Source organism: Drosophila takahashii, chromosome 2L, assembly GCF_030179915.1.
Source record: "Drosophila takahashii strain IR98-3 E-12201 chromosome 2L, DtakHiC1v2, whole genome shotgun sequence".
In the NCBI taxonomy this organism is placed as follows: Eukaryota; Metazoa; Arthropoda; class Insecta; order Diptera; family Drosophilidae; genus Drosophila; species Drosophila takahashii.
In genome coordinates, this window is record NC_091678.1 from 4,001,816 (window position 1) to 4,022,612 (window position 20,797).

Here is a 20,797-nt window from a genome sequence, read left to right on the forward strand (position 1 = left end):
GGTAAATTGTAAATTGAGAATTTTAGATCAGACCCTATTAAAGTTATGCTATACAGGGTATACTATACATATATCAAGGAAATTATGAACTAATTGGGGTTAAAAAAGACTCCTTGTTGATTATATCAGAACCTGAAAATAAAATGTTCTGTAAACGCACCTTTTTGCATTCAAGTTTTTCCGCCTGGCACATTTTCGGGCATCAAATGAGGGCTCAAGAGTTTTAGGGACCACTAAAGCCCAACTTAAAATCCCTTTTTGGCCCAGGAGGAAGTGGTCTAAAGAAATCTGCTATGGTTAAACTTTCGAATGAAAAAAATATACCAAGTTTTCGACAAATTGCAGCGAAAAGTGCACAATGGTTTAGCCATGGGGAAACAGTGCGTGGCGACGCCGGCAAAATGTACAACAAAAACCGAAACACGGAGAAAAGAGAGGATATGACTAGAAAGAACGTTAAAGAGGAATTTTCCGACTATGGGATACGCTGTTCTCAGTTCTGGAAAGTTATAAATAGCTATCCTTATCAGAGGGATTATAATATCAACTATAGGGTATAAGAAAGATTTTAAAATGCTATACTTACTAACTATTTAAAGTGCCTATCTATCTGATAGTATAATGAATACTGTAGTGTTATTAGTTATTAGAAACCAATTTACTTATGAGATTTATTTTAGATTTTTAAAAAAGTACGAAAATGCTGGGTTATATGATATGGTGTTCAATATTTTCTGAATACCTGATTTAAATATTAAAAAGTGATTACTATATTAAAGAAATTTTCTACATTATAATTACTATCTTTTTTTTCAGATTCAAATGCTACAATTTCATCATACCCTTTTTCCACTTTCAGAGAAGCAGGCATGAAAAACTTAGATTTTTCTACTTTTCCTCAAGGTGGGACAACAGACGACAGCGGAAAGCGGAAAAAGGGGGTGGCGAAGAAGGTGGATTTTCAGCCAACAGTCTGTTGGTAGAAAAGAGCAGGCCAAGAAAACCCGCAAAACTTGGCAACGCTCTCTCGCTCTGTTTATTGCATGGCGCTAAAAGCAACTGGGGACCGTTTTTTCTTCTCTTTTTTGTCTGCTTTTTTGGTGGGACTGCTCTTTATACGTATACGTATCTATTATATAGATGTGGATGTGCTTGTTTGTTTGTTAGTTTGTTTGTTTGTTCGTCCGTCTGCCTGTGTGTGCGCAGTAAATGTGGGCGTACAATTTTCAATTATACATTTTAGTGGCCGCCGCAGCTCATTGACAATAAAAAATGAGAAAATGAGGAAAAGAAGCTGAGCCAGAACCGGAATGAAAAGGGGTCGGTCGCAGAAATGAGAAAAGTTTTTAGGAGATCCGATTTGATGTCGTGTGCGTAGCATTTGGTTTATTGTCAAAGACGGACAATAACGAAATAACCAGAGATTAAACTTGGGTCCTAAACTTATTGGGTTTATTTAAAAGGTCTGGGTCTTGAATGATAAGAAGGAAAGCCTAATTTATCCCGTAAATTGCAATTTTCTTTACTACAATAATACAACAATAATAAATTCATCTTATTATAACAGATCTAATAGAATACTTTAAAATAAATATATTTAGTAAACTAGGGGTAATAATCCCCAAAATATCATAATAATATTCGCTCAAAATATCGACTTACCGTGGCTTAGTTAGTTTTTTCATATGTATATCCATATGGGGATCCAAATCGTTGCTGATGCTGCAATTATTGCAATTGGTTGACTCATAGAAGGGAATCCCTCCGCCCTAAAGGGGCGTTGAGTGAATCCAAGGCCTCTGGACTTCGTTGCAGGGAAAACTGCGTATCCTTTTTCCAGCCCCTCCTTATGATGATATCCGACTCCTTGGGCTTTTCCTGTTGACTTTTCTTGTTGCGGGATGCCTAAGTTTGCGATGATTCTTGGGCACCGCATTAGTTTTATTTTTTGTTTTATTTGTTGCTATTGGCAGGTTGCTAGCGTTGTTTAAATTTGAATTTTAACATTTAACAATTTACTGATTTATATTATTATTGATAATATTGCTCGATTCGCTGTTTGTTGAGGTTGTTGTTGTTTAACATAGTTTTTCTAATCTTGTTTGGTTGTCTGGTGTTGTTGTTGTTGCTGTTTTTTTGTTTTGTTTATTTATTAAGCACTTGGGGCGCATATATAAAATTTGTTATTCATTACTTAGGCCTATGAATAATAGGATAATTTGATTTTAATATTGGAAATTTCGTATAATTCTCATTTTAATTAATATTTAGAATAATTTGTTGTAATTTGCACTTGATTTTTTTAATTTTGCCTCCAATATTCGATTATCCTCCAATATATAATATGCTTGGCTATTTACCGATAAAGTAATTCTCTTAAAGTAATTGCGTTGGTTGACTTTGAAGCTGCTAACTTTGCGGATTGTAAAAATTGTTGGTTTTTTTGATGGATGTAAGAAATATATATAATATATATATTTGTATGGTATTTATGTTAGTGTGTAGCCGTAATATCGCTTGGCTACATTAAGATTTGATTGCACCGTTAGAATATAACGCACTTTTTCCACGATTCTCGACCGTTCTTTCGTTTCCCGTTAGGTTTGTTGTTTTGTTTAATTCCCTTTGACCGTTGTTGTTGTTGTATATATATGTATGTATGTTGTAAGTGCTATGGCTATGTATATGCATATGTATATAATGCGTGTATATATAATAACTATTGGAAGGCGTACTTTATAGGCTTGCTAAGTTCTTTTCAAAATTTTTACGCGTTTTGTTAAAGCTAATGGCTACGATTTTTAATAATTTTTTTTCCCTTACTAAATGTTGAACTTTTTACTTTCGGGTTGTTTTAATATATTATTTATTATTGCTTGTATTTGAGGCGATTTTAATAATAATGTTGGCTGCAAAATTGAAAGCGTTTTCTTAAAGTATGTCATTATTCAAGGAAATATTTTCAAAATGTGTCAAAAAGTTCGTCGAGAGGGAAACATTTTTCGATACAAGATTGGAATCTTCCGCAACCCCCCTTTTTGGGAAAATATTCTTCCAGCTGCAACAACAAATGTCCACAAAGAAAACCACACGCAAGGACACACACACACATACGGATATTCGCTCGTGCTCTCTCCCTCTCTTTCTGTCGCTCTCCCAGCAACAGCTGTTGATCGCAATTGCAGCGGGCACACACACACACAGAACTGATGCACTGATTACATATGAACATATAAATGTTGATGGAAGAACAGCAGGTGTTGAGTATAAAATCAAAAATGTAGCGTACATAATGTCATAAAGACGCCAGATGAGCGAGAAAATTATCGCAATGTATCTTTTTCTTTGTTGTTGTTTCTGATTCTGTTGCTGTGTCTGCTGCTTCCCCATTCATTCATTAGTTGTTGTGGTTGTTGTTATTGGAAGAGCAAACCCAAAGGGCAACGCACCGCTTCAAAAAAAATTTTCCTTTCCTTTTTGGCGTTGCTTTTGCCTAACAACAACAACGCAAAGAAGAAGAAGCGCGAGACGGCAATTCAGTTCCGTTAGCCAATGCAAAGAGAGCGAGAGAGTGAGCGTGCGATCGTGCGAGAAAAAGAGAGCGAGCGATCGTGAGAGCAAGAAAATCACACGGTCCAGGTCAAAAACTGCCGTTTGAAAAAATTGACAATAAAAAATGCGCATTTCACTTTTTTGCGCTCTCCTTCTTTTCAAGTCTCTTCTGTTCCGTTTTCGAGCAGTTTGTGTTGTTTTTTTCGTTTTTTATTTGCGAAAGCGAATTTGTTGTTGTATTTGTATTTGATCTGTTGATTTCCATTGGATTTGCATTGGAAATTTCGCGAGCGAGCGAGACAGAGCGAGAGGAGGTGGGGAAGGGGGAGGGTGGCACATGTGCTACGATTTTATAAATTTACACTCTTCACTTTTTATCAACTTACGTTTTCGAAACTAAGATTACATTGGCTTTGAATTTAATTTGATTTTGCTTTTGCTTGCCTTTGCTATTGCTTTTTCTTTTTGCCTTTGCCTTTGAACTTTGCACACAGAAAAAACATTGATTGCACACACACACAAACACTGCTTATACACGAATAATATTAGATGGCAAGCACTTTTATTGGAATTAGATTGGAGATTTGCGGTTGGGCGGCGCGATTTGTATTTTTCTATATTTTTTACAAATTTCTTTGGCTATTTTCGCTTTACATTTTTTACACGTCGCGACGACGGCGCGCCGATTTTGCGTTCGACCGGCTGAGAAATCCAAAAAGTACTCAGACTATAGCTTTACCGTTATTATTCGTCGTTTCGCCCGCTTCCAACCGCACGCAACTCGAACGCGAACCGGGAGAGCCGCTTCGAACCTTCGAACTCAGTCGAACCACTCTCTCGAACTTCTTTCTGTCGCCACTGTTGGTAACGGTTTACATTTATGTTAGTTAACATAATTAAACAGCCAAAGATCGTCTTTAATTTATCAACTTTTTAATCAAATTGTATCGAAGAACTCACGGAAGTTTGAATGAATATGGGGAGAGAGCGACGAAAAGTGAGATTGGAATACATACATTGGAATTCAAATTCGAATCCGTGCGGACAACAAAAGAAAAAATGCTCTCTCTTGCATTATTTTCTTCTTCTTTTTGCCAATTGCCTTTTGTTCAGATTGTTTTGTAATTTGACTTCATGAATCAATTTTAGTGACGCCGTCACTTCATGTCCATAAGAAAAAACAACCAACCAAAAATTCAATTGTAGCCAAATAAGGATTTATCCATTGGCTATAGATATAAATAATATAATATGTAATACAAAGAAATCTTTTTGATTTTTACAAATGCCTGAACAGAACAACACGCAATCCTATTTAGCAACGTTAAAGATTGCAACGTTCTTAAAGATTAATATTAAAATACCCATTGCAAGAAGAGGCGAAAAAAATTATCCCCAGGAGCAGTGACCACAAATGTTTGAATTTTCTTTTAATAACACCTAATAACTACAATTCGAAAATTAAATGATATTTTCAGTAAAAAATCCGTCAGATGTTTATCAAACTTGATAACGTGGGTAAAAATTACTAAATAGACAAAGAGAATTTTATTTCCAAGTACATATATATTTCGGTCTTTTCAAAAAATACTTTGCTTTACTTAATTCCAACATTTTATTAGGTTCTTATTTTTGTATTATTTTACAAAAAATAAATGTATCAAAAATATCTAAATATCTATTACAAGAAATTCGAAATATTACTCAAATGGCGGACGTGATTAAAGTCATTCTTCTTATTCGATGTTTTTCAAAACCAGTTGTTCATCTTGTATTTGAAAGTTGAAGTTAGAAAATTTCTCAAATAAGAAAGACTTAAACTTTTAATGTGTTTGTTTTTTAAATTGAAGTGAATTATTATTTAGCTATTTATAACTTTCTTAGCCGCTTGCTAATCACAAAATGTGAACTAATTTGCGGTTTTTTACATACGACGGACTGACAACAAAGTGAAAATACTTTATGCTGACGAAATGAAGCACCTTTGTTTAATCAGTTGCCAAAGAATCTCAGATTTTGTGATGAGCACGAGAGTATTTCCAATTTTCGATTATTTCCAATGGCTGCGCGAATGGACTATTGGAATGTCGGCTTTCAAACAATTAACAATTGTTCTTATCAGAATTGCTTGAGGTGTGTGTGTGTGACTCCCGCTCTCTCTCTCTTTTCTCTCCCTCCTTCTCATAGTATTCGCATTTTCTTTTTGGGGTTTTACTGGCCTTTCACCCTTTTCTTTAGAACTCCGATTGATAAATACACAAGTATTGCGAATTTGCGCCTGCTATAGTGATTCTTTTTAAGGCAAACACCTAAATAATAGATAAAAACAAAAAGCTAGCAAACCCAAACACACACACACGCACACGGCCGATGAAAGAGCGCGAGAGAGTGGCGGCATTGTCCGTCTGGCATTTTGACGTTTATTACTTTGCCTCTATTGTTGTTGTTGCTGCCTTTGCTTTGCCTCTTTTTTTGCTGCCTTTGCGCGCGAATTCACTGCGCATAGCAAATTAAAATTAAAAGTTTGCGAGAGCGAGAGAGGGCAACAAAAAAAAAAGCAGGGGAAAAATATCAAAATTAATTTCTTTTCGGCGTGGCGGGAGAGAGAGAGAGAGAGAGCGAAAAATGAGAGGGAGAGAGCGCGCGACATGACGAACTTTTGACACATTTTGTTTATAACAATTGTATGCGACGGCTGTCTCTTTTTCGCACTTACCTCTGCTCCGTTTGCTTCAATTGTTTCTCTCTGCTGGGTGACTACAACTCAAAATTGTTTTGTGTGCGAAATCAGAAATGTTTAAACATTATTTAACACAAATACGTTCACACATACAGGCCGTAGTAATTTGTTGTTGCTGGTGAGGCGGTGGTGGTGGTGGTGATAAAGAGCCTTGCCGATTCGATTTCTGCTCTCCTCGCATTAAATATGTTTAGTTTCCATTACTGTTTGTTGTTGTTGTTTTGTGTGGTATTAATAAAAAATAAACGTACGCGAACTGCAGTCAAAGTCACTCACACAGGCACACTCGCACGCACACACACGGCATACGGCACACACAAACGCACGCACGCACACACACAGCAACTAGTAATTCTGCTGTGCGAAAGAGACAACATGAGAGCGCTTACGAAAAAAAATGTTTGTGTAAGTTTCCCCGAAAACGCGATTTCATCCGGAAAAATGCACTGCGCTCGCTTTCGGCGCCGCCGCGTTTAGCCACTTAATCACTTAATTGGTTCCGTTTCGTTTGCATTGTTTTTAGTTGGGGGTTTTAAAACGAAATTTAGTTGCCTGTTTTGTGTTGGTGCAGAGAGAGGAAAATACAGATATCGTTATCGATGGCAGGCCAATCGATAGGGCAACTATCGGCCAGCTGATTGGCGGGAAATCAGCTGTGCGGCGATAGTTCCAGTGTTGGGGAGAATCGGCACTGTCTAGTGTGTGAAAAATAGGGATTTTTTTGTATCTGGTACTACCTTGCTAATGATTGCTAATTTTGTTTTAAATATTTAAGTTTGGGTAAGAATTTCTCAACTGCTCATATAAAAAATGAATTTTCTTCAAAATCGAGTAACTCGAAGGGTTTGTTTTGATTATCATCTCTAATTTTTTTTGAAATTTTCATTTAAGGGCGCTATGATTTTTTGAAGTTAGGAAATGTACATTTTTAAATTTTTATTTAATATTTAAAAACTAATATATTCAATTATTATAAATTAAATAATAAGTGATATTTTCTTACGATGTCGCAGACATAGAATCGCATTATGTCTATTGCGGAGTGCAAGCCGCTAAGTGTCACCTGTACTGCCTGCCTTTTTCGAAAGACATTTCTACGGGGGGCACACAAAAGCAGGGACCGAAAATAACAGTTATTTCAAATTTTCCTGGCTATAAAAATCATCCACTTAGAAAAGTGCTACCAAAAAATCAAGAACACCAATGAGTTCCAAATTGGTCAAGTTATGCAAATCTGCAATGATTTTTATTTTGTGAGTTTTATTTTTAAAAATCAATGGTAATAATTATTTTTTGAGTTTTATTATAAAACTCATGATCAGGATGAGTAAAAAAAATAAAAATCATTAATAACGATCATGTTTGAGTTTTATTTTATAAAACTCAAAATAAAACTCAATTCGCTTTTGCGGCCATTGTATTGGGAATTTAAATATGGTTTAAATTGGTTCTTGTTCGTTTGGCCATGTCGTTTTAGCACATTTAATAAAAAAAATTTTATTTTTACATTAAACTATTTTAAAAATTGATTTAAGGTGAAAAATGTGCCTTTTTGTACGACTTTTTTGTGAAGGCAGGATAAATATTGGTTTTTATGGATCTGATAACTTTCGATCTTTTGCAAGATCTTTTAAGTTTTTCGCAATACAAAGTAAAGCCGGAAGAATTCACGAATTGTATTTGATCCGTTCTTTCATAAAATTATGACGGGAAAATATCATGGTCCTAATTGAGAATGCAGCAATATTTCAGTTATGTGACTGTTTTCACTATTCGCGATTCATTTGACCTAATGAATTCGCGTTTTTTTTTTACCTTAAAAATTCGCGAAACATTTGACTGAAGAAAATAAACCAAATAAATTTCAATCCGCCAAAACAAACGTTGGTCTAAGCGGGAAATATTGCAAATTTTTATAGAAAGTGAATAAAATTCCAATCCAATCATTTACCATATGGGCACTTCCACCAAAAAGTCCACCAAGCCAAAAACCTTTAAACTTGAATAAAACATATTTCCACATGATTTTGCCGCCATATTAGTTTCTAATTAGTTCGATCCTGAGCTAAACTACAAACTATACTTTGATTATTTTTATGACTATTTATGATTATTTTTTGGACCAGTCTTCTGTTGTTAATTTATCCTATAGGAATGCTTATATGTGACATATACAGAATGCATTAGTGCACATCATTGACATGTACCCCATAGTTCCGGTTTTATCAATACTGAAGCCCCCATCAAGAGAAAAATAGAAATAAAAAAAATCAGGTCGCAATAATCCATAAAAATTTATTAATAATAGCACTTCTTTAAAGAAATTCCTGTAAAAATTTTATATATTGTTTAGTTTTACAAATATAAGTTTTTTTAAAGCTATTGGCGATAAATTGCAGCGAAGATCAGTTAACACCATTTTGAGGGCCGAAAAGCTTCTTTCCACGCTCACTTGCGTGGCGGGCACGGCGTGTACCACCTTAGCCAACTGGTAAAGATTTGGTAACTGGAATTTTTTTTTTCCAATATTTGTCCTGCCTTCACAAAAAAGTCGTACAAAAAGGCCCATTTTTCACCTTAAATCAATTTTTAAAATAGTTTAATGTAAAAATAAAATTTTTTTTATTAAATGTGCTAAAACGACATGGCCAAACGAACAAGAACCAATTTAAACCATATTTAAATTCCCAATACAATGGCCGCAAAAGCGAATTGAGTTTTATTTTGAGTTTTATAAAATAAAACTCAAACATGATCGTTATTGATGATTTTTATTTTTTTTTACTCATCATGATCATGAGTTTTATAATAAAACTCAAACAATAACTGTTATTTTTGAGGAATACAAATAAAAATCAGAAATAAGTTTTTCAGTGCGAGTTTTATCAATAAAACTTATAACTGTTACGGTCCCTGCACAAAAGTATGACTTCTGTGCACCTCGTGCTCAAATGTTTCCTTAAGCTGACTGAGGCCGCACTTCGCACACACGTGAAGCTCCACCTGCCTTCCGTGGACCTCAGCAGGTGGTTCGCCATATCCTGCTTCACGCGGCATATATGTACATAGACATACTGATTGCATTGATCGCAGAGCCTCCGGAATTTTGTCGGTGCCACCGGTGGTGCCGGGCTTGGTGGATCCACCGGTGGGATTTCCTCGTCATCAAGGAGCCATGCAAGATGTTTGGGTGGCTAGAACGAGAAGGAAAGTTAACTTCCACTTCACTTTAACTAAATAGTACTTCATCTTACCAAACGCTTATCCATCTTGATCCGATCGAGAGAATGTTGGTTCGCTAGATTTGATTTGTTTTTGAGAGACGTGGCATCCGAACCGAACAGGCAACGCAACAAAACAAAAAAACCAAAACCAAAACAAAACTGATCGTGATGTGATCAAGCTTGTCGAATATATCAGGTGGCAACGCTGTCAAAGATCCGTTATTCAGTTCAGCGGCACACACATACACATAGACATAAGACGGTTTTGAAAAAACTACAAGAGATAGAAAAAAGGATTGTATGGCAACTTTGTTCTACTCATCAAGACCTATGAACTCAGCAATTATGGCTTAAATCGGACATTCCAATCAAAAGTTATTGGCCGTCTTACCTACTTGTCTTACCATTTTCATCCGTTACCATGTTTTTCCTTTATTTTGGTTGTGCAGATTGTGCCATTTTAAAGTTTTTAATAAACAAAATGGACATGGACAACATGGACATCATGGACAGCATGAATTGCATGAAAAGCATGGACATGGAGGAAGATCGTGCCGAGCAGGTATTGGCCAACATTTCAGAAAGGTCAAGCGTTTCTTTCAAAAGAAAAAGGAGCAGAAGGAGTTCCGAAACTTACAAAACTTGTACTGCGAGAAGCGAGTTATGGGTATGGTACTTATTAATTAAAGACAATTAATTATAACAAATATTTAATTACAGAAAATTTGGCAATATTTGCACTTTTGGCAAAAAGCCAAAACCCTCAGGTCGGAGCACGTACGGAGGAGCATGGCTACGCTAGCGGGGGAAGGGAAGGAGAAGAAGTTGACGAGAAGCCTGGCACAAGCCCACAATTGCCCTACAGGGCAATTAAAACACATGGGACATCTTAACGTAAGTATAAAATAAAATAAGTTTAAACGCTGTTTGTTTAAAGGTTTATTTTTTAAGGATATAAAAGTATTATAATAGAAGCCATCGAGGCTGATAGGCTAATGACATTTCTCAGTCCTGACCATCCTAGTTGGCTGACGGTATTCTCACGGCTCGACGATGCCGGAAGAGAACTAGGCCAGGCTTATTGGTGGCGCTAGCTGACCAAGTGGCGAACCATTGCCACAGTGGACAGTGGACTCCTTTGATACTGGACAGGACTCGATGAGTTTATTAAAGATTGATAACTGATTTATTCAAGGACAAGTCCGATCTTCCGGCTCAGAGGTAGTCAAAGTTGGTATTCTCTTAACAACCACCTCAACAGGTGCCCGAAATGCCTATTGAGGCGTCCGTCTCTAAGGGAGTACTTGGCCCAAGAGAAAATTTATTCAAAAGGAGCTTTGATTGATATGAAATATGGCAAAAGGCAGAGAAAAATTTTAAACTATCAGAAAAGTAAAAAATTTTGAATATCAATGGACCTCTTAGTCACAATGATTTTTAGTTCTCCCGAGCTAGCAGCTAAGCTGCTTTCGTTCTGCTGTTTTGTAGCCAAAAGGTTTTATTAATGCTCTCGCGGCCCTGGTTCGCCCCTCAGTGTGACCGCACTGATAACGCGTTCTGTGACGAACAGCTGTTAGGGCTGCAGCATATAAGTAAGCAGGTGTTTTATTCGTGTTTTTACTTTTTTCAAAGACGCCATTCCGTTCGCGCTGCTGCTCAGAGTTTGTTTTTCGGAAGGCGCGCCCATTTCGATTAGATCGGCTTTAGTGCGTTCCGCTCGGCGATCGCAGAAATAGTCGGGGATAAACAACGCCGCATTCGCCGTATTTACATAATTTAGTACAAAGTAACGACGGCCGCAGCAACAACAACATGACGAACACCGACGTGCGAAAGAGAAAAGTAAGGCAAAAGGTTAAAAGGGTAATCTAAGCACACATTTTATGCCAATTTCATGGCGCTCTCGCACACACACACACATGCTGAGATCACACACAGGCAGATTCACGAAATTGTTGCTCTTTTGACGCGGAAGTAAAAAATCAAATGACTCGTAGATTAATTGTTTCAAGTTCTATTCGATTGTGCCAATTTTTATTTGAAATTGTGTTTTACAAGATATTTAAATTTAGACGGGGGACTGTCAAGCAGGTTTTTACTGGTAAACAATATGCAAATTTCATTTGATTAGGAAATACATAATGCTCTGTGCCTGGTACAAGATATTAGTTTTGTTTTTTTTTATGCCGAGCCGGCCGGTTTATATTTAATATGTACATTAGGGTGGCTCTTGCCAGTTTCTCATTTGCAAGGTCATTAAAGGGGCCGCTAAAAAAATAAGGAAAGTTGGCAACCGTTTCTGAACCTCGCTAGACAACTTTTTCAATTGCTTTCTCGAAACGGAACCCCACAGATCACAGACAGCAGATACACACGCCGATTTCGGGGGCGATTGGATCGTTTGATCTATGTGGGCATCGCATGTGGGTGGAGAACAGGATGGGACCAAACCGGAACAGGTTGCAAGTGAGTGCTAGAGTGCAAGATTGTGAACGTGGCCTTAACCCTTGTGTATACTCGGCAGCCTGTACTCGATACTTTGCTATTTGGCACCCTAGATAAAAGAATATTCTTCTCATTTTTACGTATCATTTTCCAGATAAGGAAGTACCCGCATAAATGAAGATTAGCTACTAAGTCATTAGGTCATATTTTTCATATTTTTGGGGGAAATGGAAATGGTTTACTTTAAAGAAATTTAATAACTTTTTGTTTTTAATTGAAAAGAACGCCGTTATATTACAATTAAACATTTCCATCTGACGCCAGATATTGCTAGGCGGTGAAATAAAATAATTCCGCTGCTATCTTACAGGCCCGATTAAAGCATTCCCCAATATGTATATGCATTTCCTTGATAAGCCCTAAATAGCATTTCATCGCTGGCTTCTTACTCATTGTGGATCGGCACAAAAGTCGCCCACGTCCCCAGTTATCAATTGATTTATTGATTACGGTAGGGTGCCCCTCGCAACATATGCGATAAGTTCACACCATGAATGTTTGATGAACGCTGCCCGAGTAAAAACTCATGTTAATTATTCCATCGGTGTAATTGCCTGGAAATTGTATTTTTAATATACTAATGGGTGTACTTAAGTATCTATACTCGCCCTGTCAACTCCATTACTGCTAAACCAAATATACTCTGCTCGGTGTTCCTAGTTTGTTTGGCTTTTTTCATCGCTCTCTAGCTATTTTTACGTCAGCCACTTACCAATAGCGAAACATTTGTTTAAACAATGGAAATTTCATCAGGTTTTGTTTGCGGCCACAACTTTAATATTTAATCAAGCCAAAATATCGCTTATGTGGCCCACTTATAATGGTTGCTAGTGGTGCCCAGACTTGATTGCGTCTTATCATTGTCATATCGCTAGAAGGTTACGTGATAACATGCCGTCTAGATTCTAAACTAATGGACACTGGTGTGCGGCTGTCACAGCAAAAATATGTAATTTAGCATGACTTTGAACTTTTAGAAGGCCCGGTTTTCACCCGTTAGCTAGAGGTGTTTACAAATTTCAAGGGCTATTACCTATACCATGTAAGAATACAAACTATTGCAAATGTATACAATCGAATTTTTTCTAGCTGTTGATAGAGTTTTTTTTGGGTTTGAATTGGAAATTAATTTTTTGTTTAATTTTCATGGCTTTGAACCGGTTTCTAGCAAGAAATAAAAGTAGATTGATAACGAATGATAACCAACAATATAAAAAAAATACATTTCATTTATTTTATATTTGATTTTGATAGTTTTTAATTTTTTAAAGTTATTTAGATCTATGTAATTGTTAAAGTACGCATTTATTTTAGCAAAGAAACAATACTTGAAGTAAGTTATTTAAAAAGTAACCGGTTTTTGTTGCCTTAAAACCCTACGCTACCGTTACCAAAGAGAAAAAGTGCGCTGCATCCCTGGTAAACGTTATCGATGAGCTCTGCTCTGCAGCCCTGGCACATGTGAACGATAAAAGCCCGTCGTGGAATGAAAAATGAAAACATAATCATTGACGTTTCAAGAGATAGCAAACAGCCAGCGTGTTAAAATTGGAAAAGCAAACAACTGAAATGTGTTCCAAGCAAGAGACCGGCTATGCATAAATGCTGTGGCACCAGAGGCAACGGAACGAGCCATGAAATACGAATATAAGCTGGTAGACCGAAAATGGAAACTAGAGCAAACAACCCAAAAAAAACTATTAAATAACTCACTTAATTTTCCTATATTTTCCAGCTGGCCACGGATGAGAAGCCGCCGCGGCGGAAAAGCAGTGGCTCCCCAAGTGCCAGCAGCAGCAGCGGTGGAAACCGCGGTCCCAGCGGCCTCAAGATCTCCTTCCTCTGCCTGGTCATCTCCGTCATCCTGCTGCTCTTTGTTTTCGGTGTGTACCACTTGTATTTTGCACCCCAACCAGCTCCCAAAGTTGTACTAACCAAACCCTCTGATTTTCCCACTGTTACCGTGCGTTACGCCCATGTGGAACCCCATTTTCCGACTCCCGTTCGCCGTGTTGTCACTAAAAAACCACCCATCAACCCGGATGACGACGATGCAGGCTTTGTCTCCGAGAATGCCAGTCCCTACTTGGCCCGCCTGGCCTCCCAGTTTGGCTACAGCAAGGTCCAGTATGCGGCCATTATCGATGCCGGATCCACGGGCAGTCGTGTGCTGGCCTACAAGTTCAACAGGAGTTTTATTGACAACAAACTGGTGCTCTACGAGGAGCTGTTCAAGGAGCGCAAGCCGGGATTGAGCTCCTTTGCTGACAATCCCGCCGAGGGTGCCCACTCCATTAAGCTGCTGTTGGACGAGGCCAGAGCCTTTATACCCAAGGAGCACTGGTCGTCTACGCCGCTGGTTCTAAAAGCCACAGCCGGTCTGCGGCTGCTGCCCGCCAGCAAGGCGGAAAATATCCTGAATGCCGTCCGCGATCTATTCGCCAAGTCCGAGTTCAGTGTGGACATGGATGCCGTTGAGATTATGGACGGCACGGACGAGGGCATCTTCAGTTGGTTCACTGTGAACTTCCTGCTGGGCCGCCTCTCCAAGACGAATCAGGCAGCCGCCTTGGATTTGGGCGGTGGCAGCACGCAGGTCACCTTCTCGCCAACCGATCCGGAACAGGTGCCCGTGTACGACAAGTACATGCACGAGGTGGTGACCTCCAGCAAGAAGATCAATGTGTTTACGCATAGCTATTTGGGACTGGGACTGATGGCCGCCCGGCATGCCGTCTTTACGCATGGCTATAAGAAGGAGGATTCAGTGCTGGAGAGCGTGTGCGTGAATCCCATCATTGCCAATCGTACTTGGACCTACGGCAATGTGCAGTACAAGGTGAGTGGCAAGGAGAACGGCAAGTCGAGTGCCGAGCAGCCGATTGTGGACTTTGATGCCTGCCTGGAGCTGGTGAAGAGCAAGGTTATGCCGCTGGTCAAACCCAAGCCGTTTACCTTAAAGCAACATGCGGTGGCTGCGTTTAGCTACTACTTCGAGCGTGCCATCGAATCGGGTTTGGTGGATCCACTGGCTGGAGGCGAGACCACCGTGGAGGCCTACCGCAAGAAGGCCCAGGAGATCTGCGCCATTCCCAACGATGAGCAGCCCTTCATGTGCTTCGACCTTACCTTCATCTCGACGCTGCTGCGTGAAGGATTTGGTTTAAACGATGGCAAAAAGATTAAGGTGAGTGATTGCTTAAGGAGTTTCATTCAATTTTTGTTTTATCATAGTGTGCCATGAAATTTCTGAGTTGTTTAATTCAATTCCATGTGAAATAAATGGAGGACCGTTTTCTCGTCCACCTGGTAAATTTAAAGTAGGGTTAAATCTCAGATTTACCATACGATTTCAAGGTTTTAACCCTACTTTAAATTTAACAAACGGACGAGAAAACTGCCCTGAATGTTTTTCTAATTCATTTCGAATTGAATGGATGAATAACTTTTATGAATTTTTGGAATTGAAATTTTTTTTCTGCTTTCTTTTGAGAACAAAAAGTGGAAAATGTTTAACAAATCAATGTTAACTGCATAGTAAATAAAATTCAGGCAGATTTAATCACAAAATTATAGTCCTTTCTTCTTCAAAAGAAATTGTCGTTTGAATTATTTCGGAATTCATGCCATTCATTCATTCAATTCTATTAAACTCAAAATTCAAATTCATTCAATTCTAATAAACTCAAAATTCGAATTAATTCCTTCATATAAAACAAAAAATTCAACATAAATCATTGAATCCATTCATGAAAGTTTCAACTAACTCCCATTTTTATTTGCTTTACAGCTTTACAAGAAGATAGATGGCCACGAAATCTCTTGGGCCCTGGGCTGTGCATATAATGTTCTGACTAGCGATGAAAAATTCAGTAATTCCTAATGCTCCTCCATTAGTCCGTAGTTGATAAACAAGAAAGAAAAAAAACATTTTAACAAGATTGTTAGCTGAAATTGTTTATAGAGTGCCTTAGACGTGCATCGAGTATACTACAATCACAGTACACACTAGACACACCAACCCGAAAAACACTCAGACATTGCCTATACATGTGGTCGATTAATATTTGTTTGTGCTCTGTAAAATTCATTTCAATTGTCTCTAATTGAAGCTAACCCACACACACACACGGTGACTACACTTAGCGCCTAGTTCGTAATTCCAATTTTGTGTGATTCGCCATTTTCGTAATGCAATTTTTTGCCAAGTTCTTAACTATTTAGTCCTTACACCCCCGGTATCCTCATGTACATAAATTTACACATCGATATGTATTTACCTAATTGTATAGACTAGACTATTAGCGCAAACATTTCAATTTGTTTTTCACATACGCAAATGTTAGTTTAATTATTTTTGCAAATAAATCAAATGTTAACTGATCTTAATGGTTATGTGTCGTTTATTTTAATCATGATAACTGATGTCTTGCTGTAATAAAATAAGATATTTATTTATTGCTGATTTCGATTCGTTTTACAAAATATATATTAATAATAGCCTATCGAGGGGATACATCCTGTGTAAATGCACAACGAAGTTAGGGAGCAAAGGACATCGAGTATGGTATTTTGGTCTTTTTACAAATAAAACTAAGAGAGGCTAGCGTGGGAATACGGTAGAGGTCTTTTCTGATCATGAGCTAATCATTGGCTACGTTCTGGAATCCCCTCACGGCCTCGCCAATCGTTGCGGTTCGATGCCCAGCCGATCAATGATGTACTGGGGCATGCAGAGCGTTGGATTGATGGCCTTCAGGCCGGAATGTCCCAACAGCGAGAGACCGCCGATGCCGAAGAGCGTGTGGAATATATCGGGCATGTTGCCGGTGCGATCGGAGAAGCCACCCGTCTCCGTGTCCTGACAGGACAGAATGAACTGCTGTAGCTTCTCGGAGCTGATCCAGTGCAGACGGCCCATGATGGTCAGCGAGGCGAGCACCCACCACGAGTAGCACACATCGGGCAGCTTCTCGGGTCGTCCGTTCAGCCCACCAGAGGGCAACTGGCGCTCACAGAGCCACCAGCCCAGTTTGTCCACGTCGACCAGGTGAAGGCGGTGGGTCAGCGAGAAGAAGCCCACGCAGCAGTAAATAAGGCCTAGGAAAAGTTGAAAAACGTTTGGTATGGGATCTAAAGAATATCTGCTTTTAAAGAACTAATCAAAAAAAATCTTTTAAACATTTAATTATTTGGAATACATTTTCATAAACAATAATTTTTTTTTTATATGTTTGCGATCAAAAATAACTATTTATTTTTTTATAAGTAGTAGTAGTGGTCTACTGGATTGCCGGATTTAGAACAAGGATGCTCAAGAATTCGCGCATTTTATAATTTATGGTATATATTTACATAAACAATAGTATTTTTTTTCGAATTTTGCGATCAAAAATGACTATTAATTTTTTTTTAAGAGTAATATTGGTTTATTGGATTGCCGGAACTAGAACAAGGATGCTCAAGAATTCGCGGTTTTTTTAATATATGGAATATATTTTCATAAACAATCATTTCTTTTTCATATTTTTGCGATCAAAAATAACTATTAATTTTGTTTATAAGTAGTAGTAGTGATCTATTGTATTGCCGGAATTAGAACAAAGGTGCTCAAGAATTCGCGGATTTTATAATATATGGAATATATTTACAGAAACAATGTTTTCTTTTTCCATTTTTGCGATCAAAAATAACTATTAATTTGTTTATAAGTAGTAGTAGTGGTCTTCTGAATTTCCGGAATTTAAACAAGGGCTCTCAAGAATTCGCGGATTTTATAATAAAAGATTTGCAATAGAGCTACTGTTGGTTATCTTAACTTTGTACCAATTTAAGAAAATTAATTTCCATGAAAAGGCTTAAATGTATAAAAGTTTAAAAGAAAATTATTTACTCAGTAAGAAATTTAAAAAAATCTATAAAATTCATAATTGTTTTTGTAATAAAATAAAGAAATGTTTAAAAATACTGGCACATTTTTCTGCCAGTGCTTTTTAATAGAGAAAATATTAATAGTAATAGAGAACTTTAAATTGAAATGATATTGACTGGAGGCCAATGGTGACGTGACTCACCCGCATGCGACTCTGCGCCCGGCTTGGAGCCGAATCCTCCGTCCGTCTGGTTGCAGCAGGACAGCACGAACTTGACCGCCTTCTCCACGTCGATGGTCTGGTCCATGCGGCCGAGTAGCGTCAGGGAGGCCACCGCACAGAAGCTGAACCTGGTGTCCACCTCGCCCCACTTGTCGCCAAAGAAGCTGCCGTCGGGCTGCTGCAGTCCGACCACGAATCGCACCACCGCCTCGCAGTCGATCTCCTCGAGCGCCTGGTAGGTGCACAGTATTTGGATGGCCGACAGGGTGTACAGCAGGTGGGGATCATGGCCCTCGCAGGGGGCGAATCCACCCGTCGTGGGGCACTGACAACGCTTCACAAACTCCACGACATACTTGCGATCCAGCCTGTCCAGCTGGCCCATTATGTCCAGGGCCGTGGTGCCCCAGTAGATGCCCGACATGCGCAGGAACTCGGTCATGCAGTACTCGTAGTCATCCTCCTGCTTTCCATGGTTCTCGATGTACTCCACATGCTTCCAGAACTCAAGTTTCTGGCCATCCGCATCGCCACCTCCACCGCCACCGCCGCCTTCGCCGTTCGAAGGCTTTACGAAGGTCGTGAAGTCCATCGCTGATTGCTATCAATTGAATCGGACGGGAGGGATCCTCTTCTGCTCGACGTTTCGCTCGATTAACCTTATTAATTAACAGGAATCGTTCTACGAACAAATAAATAGCCAAGAGAACCCAATCGACCGCAGCTGATTCATCTGCGCGATGGTTGGCAACGCGGCGGTGGCTTATCAAACAGCTGACCGCTGCAAGGGTGTAGAAAGGGGGGTTAATAACATTAAAACCCTTTTCAGTGGCTATTTTCAGCATCTAGAATTATATTTATCATATTACATTTAAGAAAACTAAATAAAAATATAATACATATTTGATTTAAAGTCTTGTTTTTGATAAATTACCAACTATTTGTGACACTATGATTTATCAATAGCTAAAAAATAAAAATATATTAATTGTTTGACGATATTGAACGCATTTCAAATGCACCTGCCCATTTTTTAAAAACATAATAAAAAATCTTATCTTTTTGCTAAAGTTGTTAACTATTGCCGGTCCAATTGTTTTTTCCAATTGTCCAATTGTTATTTCTCGTTGAATATCATTATTACAATTTTAAAATGGATTCTAAGAAAACAATAATAAACATTTGCTCTATTAATGAATATTGATTTTTTGTTTAAGCATTTTTTATTGATAAGTTATTAAACCGAACCTCTGTCGAACCATGGACGCCAGTCCCCTATAGGGGGTATATAATCATAATAATTATAATCGTCATAAATGGGTTGGGAGTTGACCAGTCCAAAGATCAGTACGGCAAGTATCAGGCCTATGAACTTCATAACGAGGATTGCTTTCAATAACAATGATTTAAAAACGGATCTTAATATATTCCCTTGATTCTACAGATAACAATCGGATTGGCCATACTTAATACCCATAGCAAAACAATAAGATTTTAATGCCTTAAGACGAATTAAGCCTCGTTGATAAAGGAAAAAAATTTGTATAAAATGTAATGTTGAAAATTCTAAAGTTTCAGAAATGTAGTACCTGAGATATGACAGATATGATTAGGATTAGAATAGTTTCCATTACAAATTATCCTTTTGTTTTAAGGTTTACTGGTTATAATTACATTCGCCTCTAAAAATAACGTGAAAAATGTATTTCTACAGCTTTATTAACATTAAATGATCTAGGAACAGACTGAGAACTATTGCACAAGGAGACTGGACTGCGGATCCGGTTCGTCGATGGAAAGGGAGACGATGTGCTTTCCGGGCACCATGACGTTGCCCAAAAGCCTGGGTTCCTGGCCCTCCACCAGGTACTCGGCGCACATGGACAGCACGATGTTGGCATCCCGATCGGTGCAGTTGAAGAATCCTACCAGGACGCGGCCATCGGTGATTACGATCCGGAGGACACGACCCAGCCACTTCTGCAGCTTCCTTCTTCCGGGTGTCACACTCGCATCGTTTATCTGGTGCGGGGCATTCGTGGTGATCCTGAAGGGTTCTGGCATCGCGGGTGGTGGTGGTGGTGGCTGCGGCAGCACCTGCTGTCCACTGATGCTCAGTTCTGTCATGGTTTGGTGGTTTCTTTTATTTCCTCAAAAATAAATAAGAATTCTCCGGTTTACTTGTGTTTACTATGCGCGATTTTGAGTTATTGTTGTGTATGTAATAACCAGGGCTGCAAAGAATTTTGAGTGGTTCGGTTCACTGGTTCCGTTCTTGAAATAAAGGATTCACAAATTAAATTTAAAAAAATAATAATAATAAATTAAAATGTCCTTTGTCAGGAACGCATTTTTTAATACTTTTTTTTAAACAATTTTTAATACTTTAAATGTTTGCCTAATTTTATTTGTAATTTTTAATTTTTTACATGTGTTATTGTATTTATAACAAGAAAGGAAGCTACCTTCGGCCAGCCGAAGCTTATATACCCTTGTAGATAAAAGAATACTCACTCGGTGCAGTTCCAGGGATTCCAGATTCAGCGTTTCGATTTATTTCAATTTTGTTTTTAAGTAGTCAAGAATCAAAACGCCTACTTCCTACAAAGTTACAATGAATTTTCTTATATTCGATTGGGAGCCTTAAGATATAGTGGTCCGATCCGGCTGGCTCCGACATA

At 38.3% G+C, this 20,797-nt stretch overlaps 3 protein-coding genes and 1 long non-coding RNA gene across 6 annotated transcripts; 1 reads left to right on the top strand and 3 right to left on the bottom strand.

Annotated features, from left to right (window-relative positions):
- Nucleotides 1-2,603: 2,603 nt before the first annotated feature.
- On the bottom strand, nt 2,604-6,903 carry LOC138912054 (uncharacterized). The gene is made up of 2 exons (XR_011417703.1): nt 6,269-6,903; nt 2,604-2,909 (listed from the first exon to the last, which is right to left on the bottom strand). It is a non-coding gene; the product is annotated as an uncharacterized lncRNA (long non-coding RNA).
- Nucleotides 6,904-11,138: 4,235 nt separating this feature from the next.
- NTPase (ectonucleoside triphosphate diphosphohydrolase NTPase) lies at nt 11,139-16,410 on the top strand. 3 transcript variants are annotated; one of them, XM_017146164.3, is made up of 4 exons: nt 11,144-11,358; nt 13,757-13,904; nt 14,079-15,208; nt 15,812-16,410. In XM_017146164.3, the coding sequence occupies exons 1-4, from the start codon at nt 11,329-11,331 to the stop codon at nt 15,902-15,904; spliced, it is 1,401 nt and encodes a 466-aa protein (XP_017001653.2). In that variant the 5' UTR covers nt 11,144-11,328; the 3' UTR covers nt 15,905-16,410. The 3 variants fall into 3 exon arrangements, with proteins under 3 accessions (XP_017001638.2, XP_017001653.2, XP_017001661.2); XM_017146172.3 differs by lacking the exon at nt 11,144-11,358 and adding an exon at nt 13,492-13,676; XM_017146149.3 differs by having other exon boundaries at nt 11,139-11,358; nt 13,757-15,208.
- A 40-nt stretch (nt 16,411-16,450) lies between these two features.
- On the bottom strand, nt 16,451-18,869 carry RabGGTb (geranylgeranyl transferase type-2 subunit beta). The gene is made up of 2 exons (XM_017146180.3): nt 18,096-18,869; nt 16,451-17,121 (listed from the first exon to the last, which is right to left on the bottom strand). The coding sequence occupies exons 1-2, from the start codon at nt 18,706-18,708 to the stop codon at nt 16,694-16,696; spliced, it is 1,041 nt and encodes a 346-aa protein (XP_017001669.2). The 5' UTR covers nt 18,709-18,869; the 3' UTR covers nt 16,451-16,693.
- Nucleotides 18,870-19,306: 437 nt separating this feature from the next.
- Nucleotides 19,307-20,336, bottom strand: Sbat (LSMD1 domain-containing protein Sbat). The gene has a single exon (XM_017146018.3). It carries the CDS (start codon nt 20,241-20,243, stop codon nt 19,869-19,871), a length of 375 nt encoding a protein of 124 aa, XP_017001507.2. The 5' UTR covers nt 20,244-20,336; the 3' UTR covers nt 19,307-19,868.
- Between the last annotated feature and the right edge of the window lie 461 nt (nt 20,337-20,797).

Bases quoted from the DNA above. Each gene is read 5' to 3' on its own strand.
- NTPase (XM_017146149.3), top strand. From the start codon at position 11,329: ATGACGAACACCGACGTGCGAAAGAGAAAA. The intron at 11,359-13,756 runs GTAAGGCAAAAG...TATATTTTCCAG, and splicing joins CCGACGTGCGAAAGAGAAAA to CTGGCCACGGATGAGAAGCC. The intron at 15,209-15,811 runs GTGAGTGATTGC...TTTGCTTTACAG, and splicing joins ACGATGGCAAAAAGATTAAG to CTTTACAAGAAGATAGATGG.
- RabGGTb (XM_017146180.3), bottom strand. From the start codon at position 18,708: ATGGACTTCACGACCTTCGTAAAGCCTTCGAACGGCGAAGGCGGCGGT. The intron at 17,122-18,095 runs GTGAGTCACGTC...AACTTTTCCTAG, and splicing joins GGGCGCAGAGTCGCATGCGG to GCCTTATTTACTGCTGCGTG.
- Sbat (XM_017146018.3), bottom strand. From the start codon at position 20,243: ATGACAGAACTGAGCATCAGTGGACAGCAGGTGCTGCCGCAGCCACCA.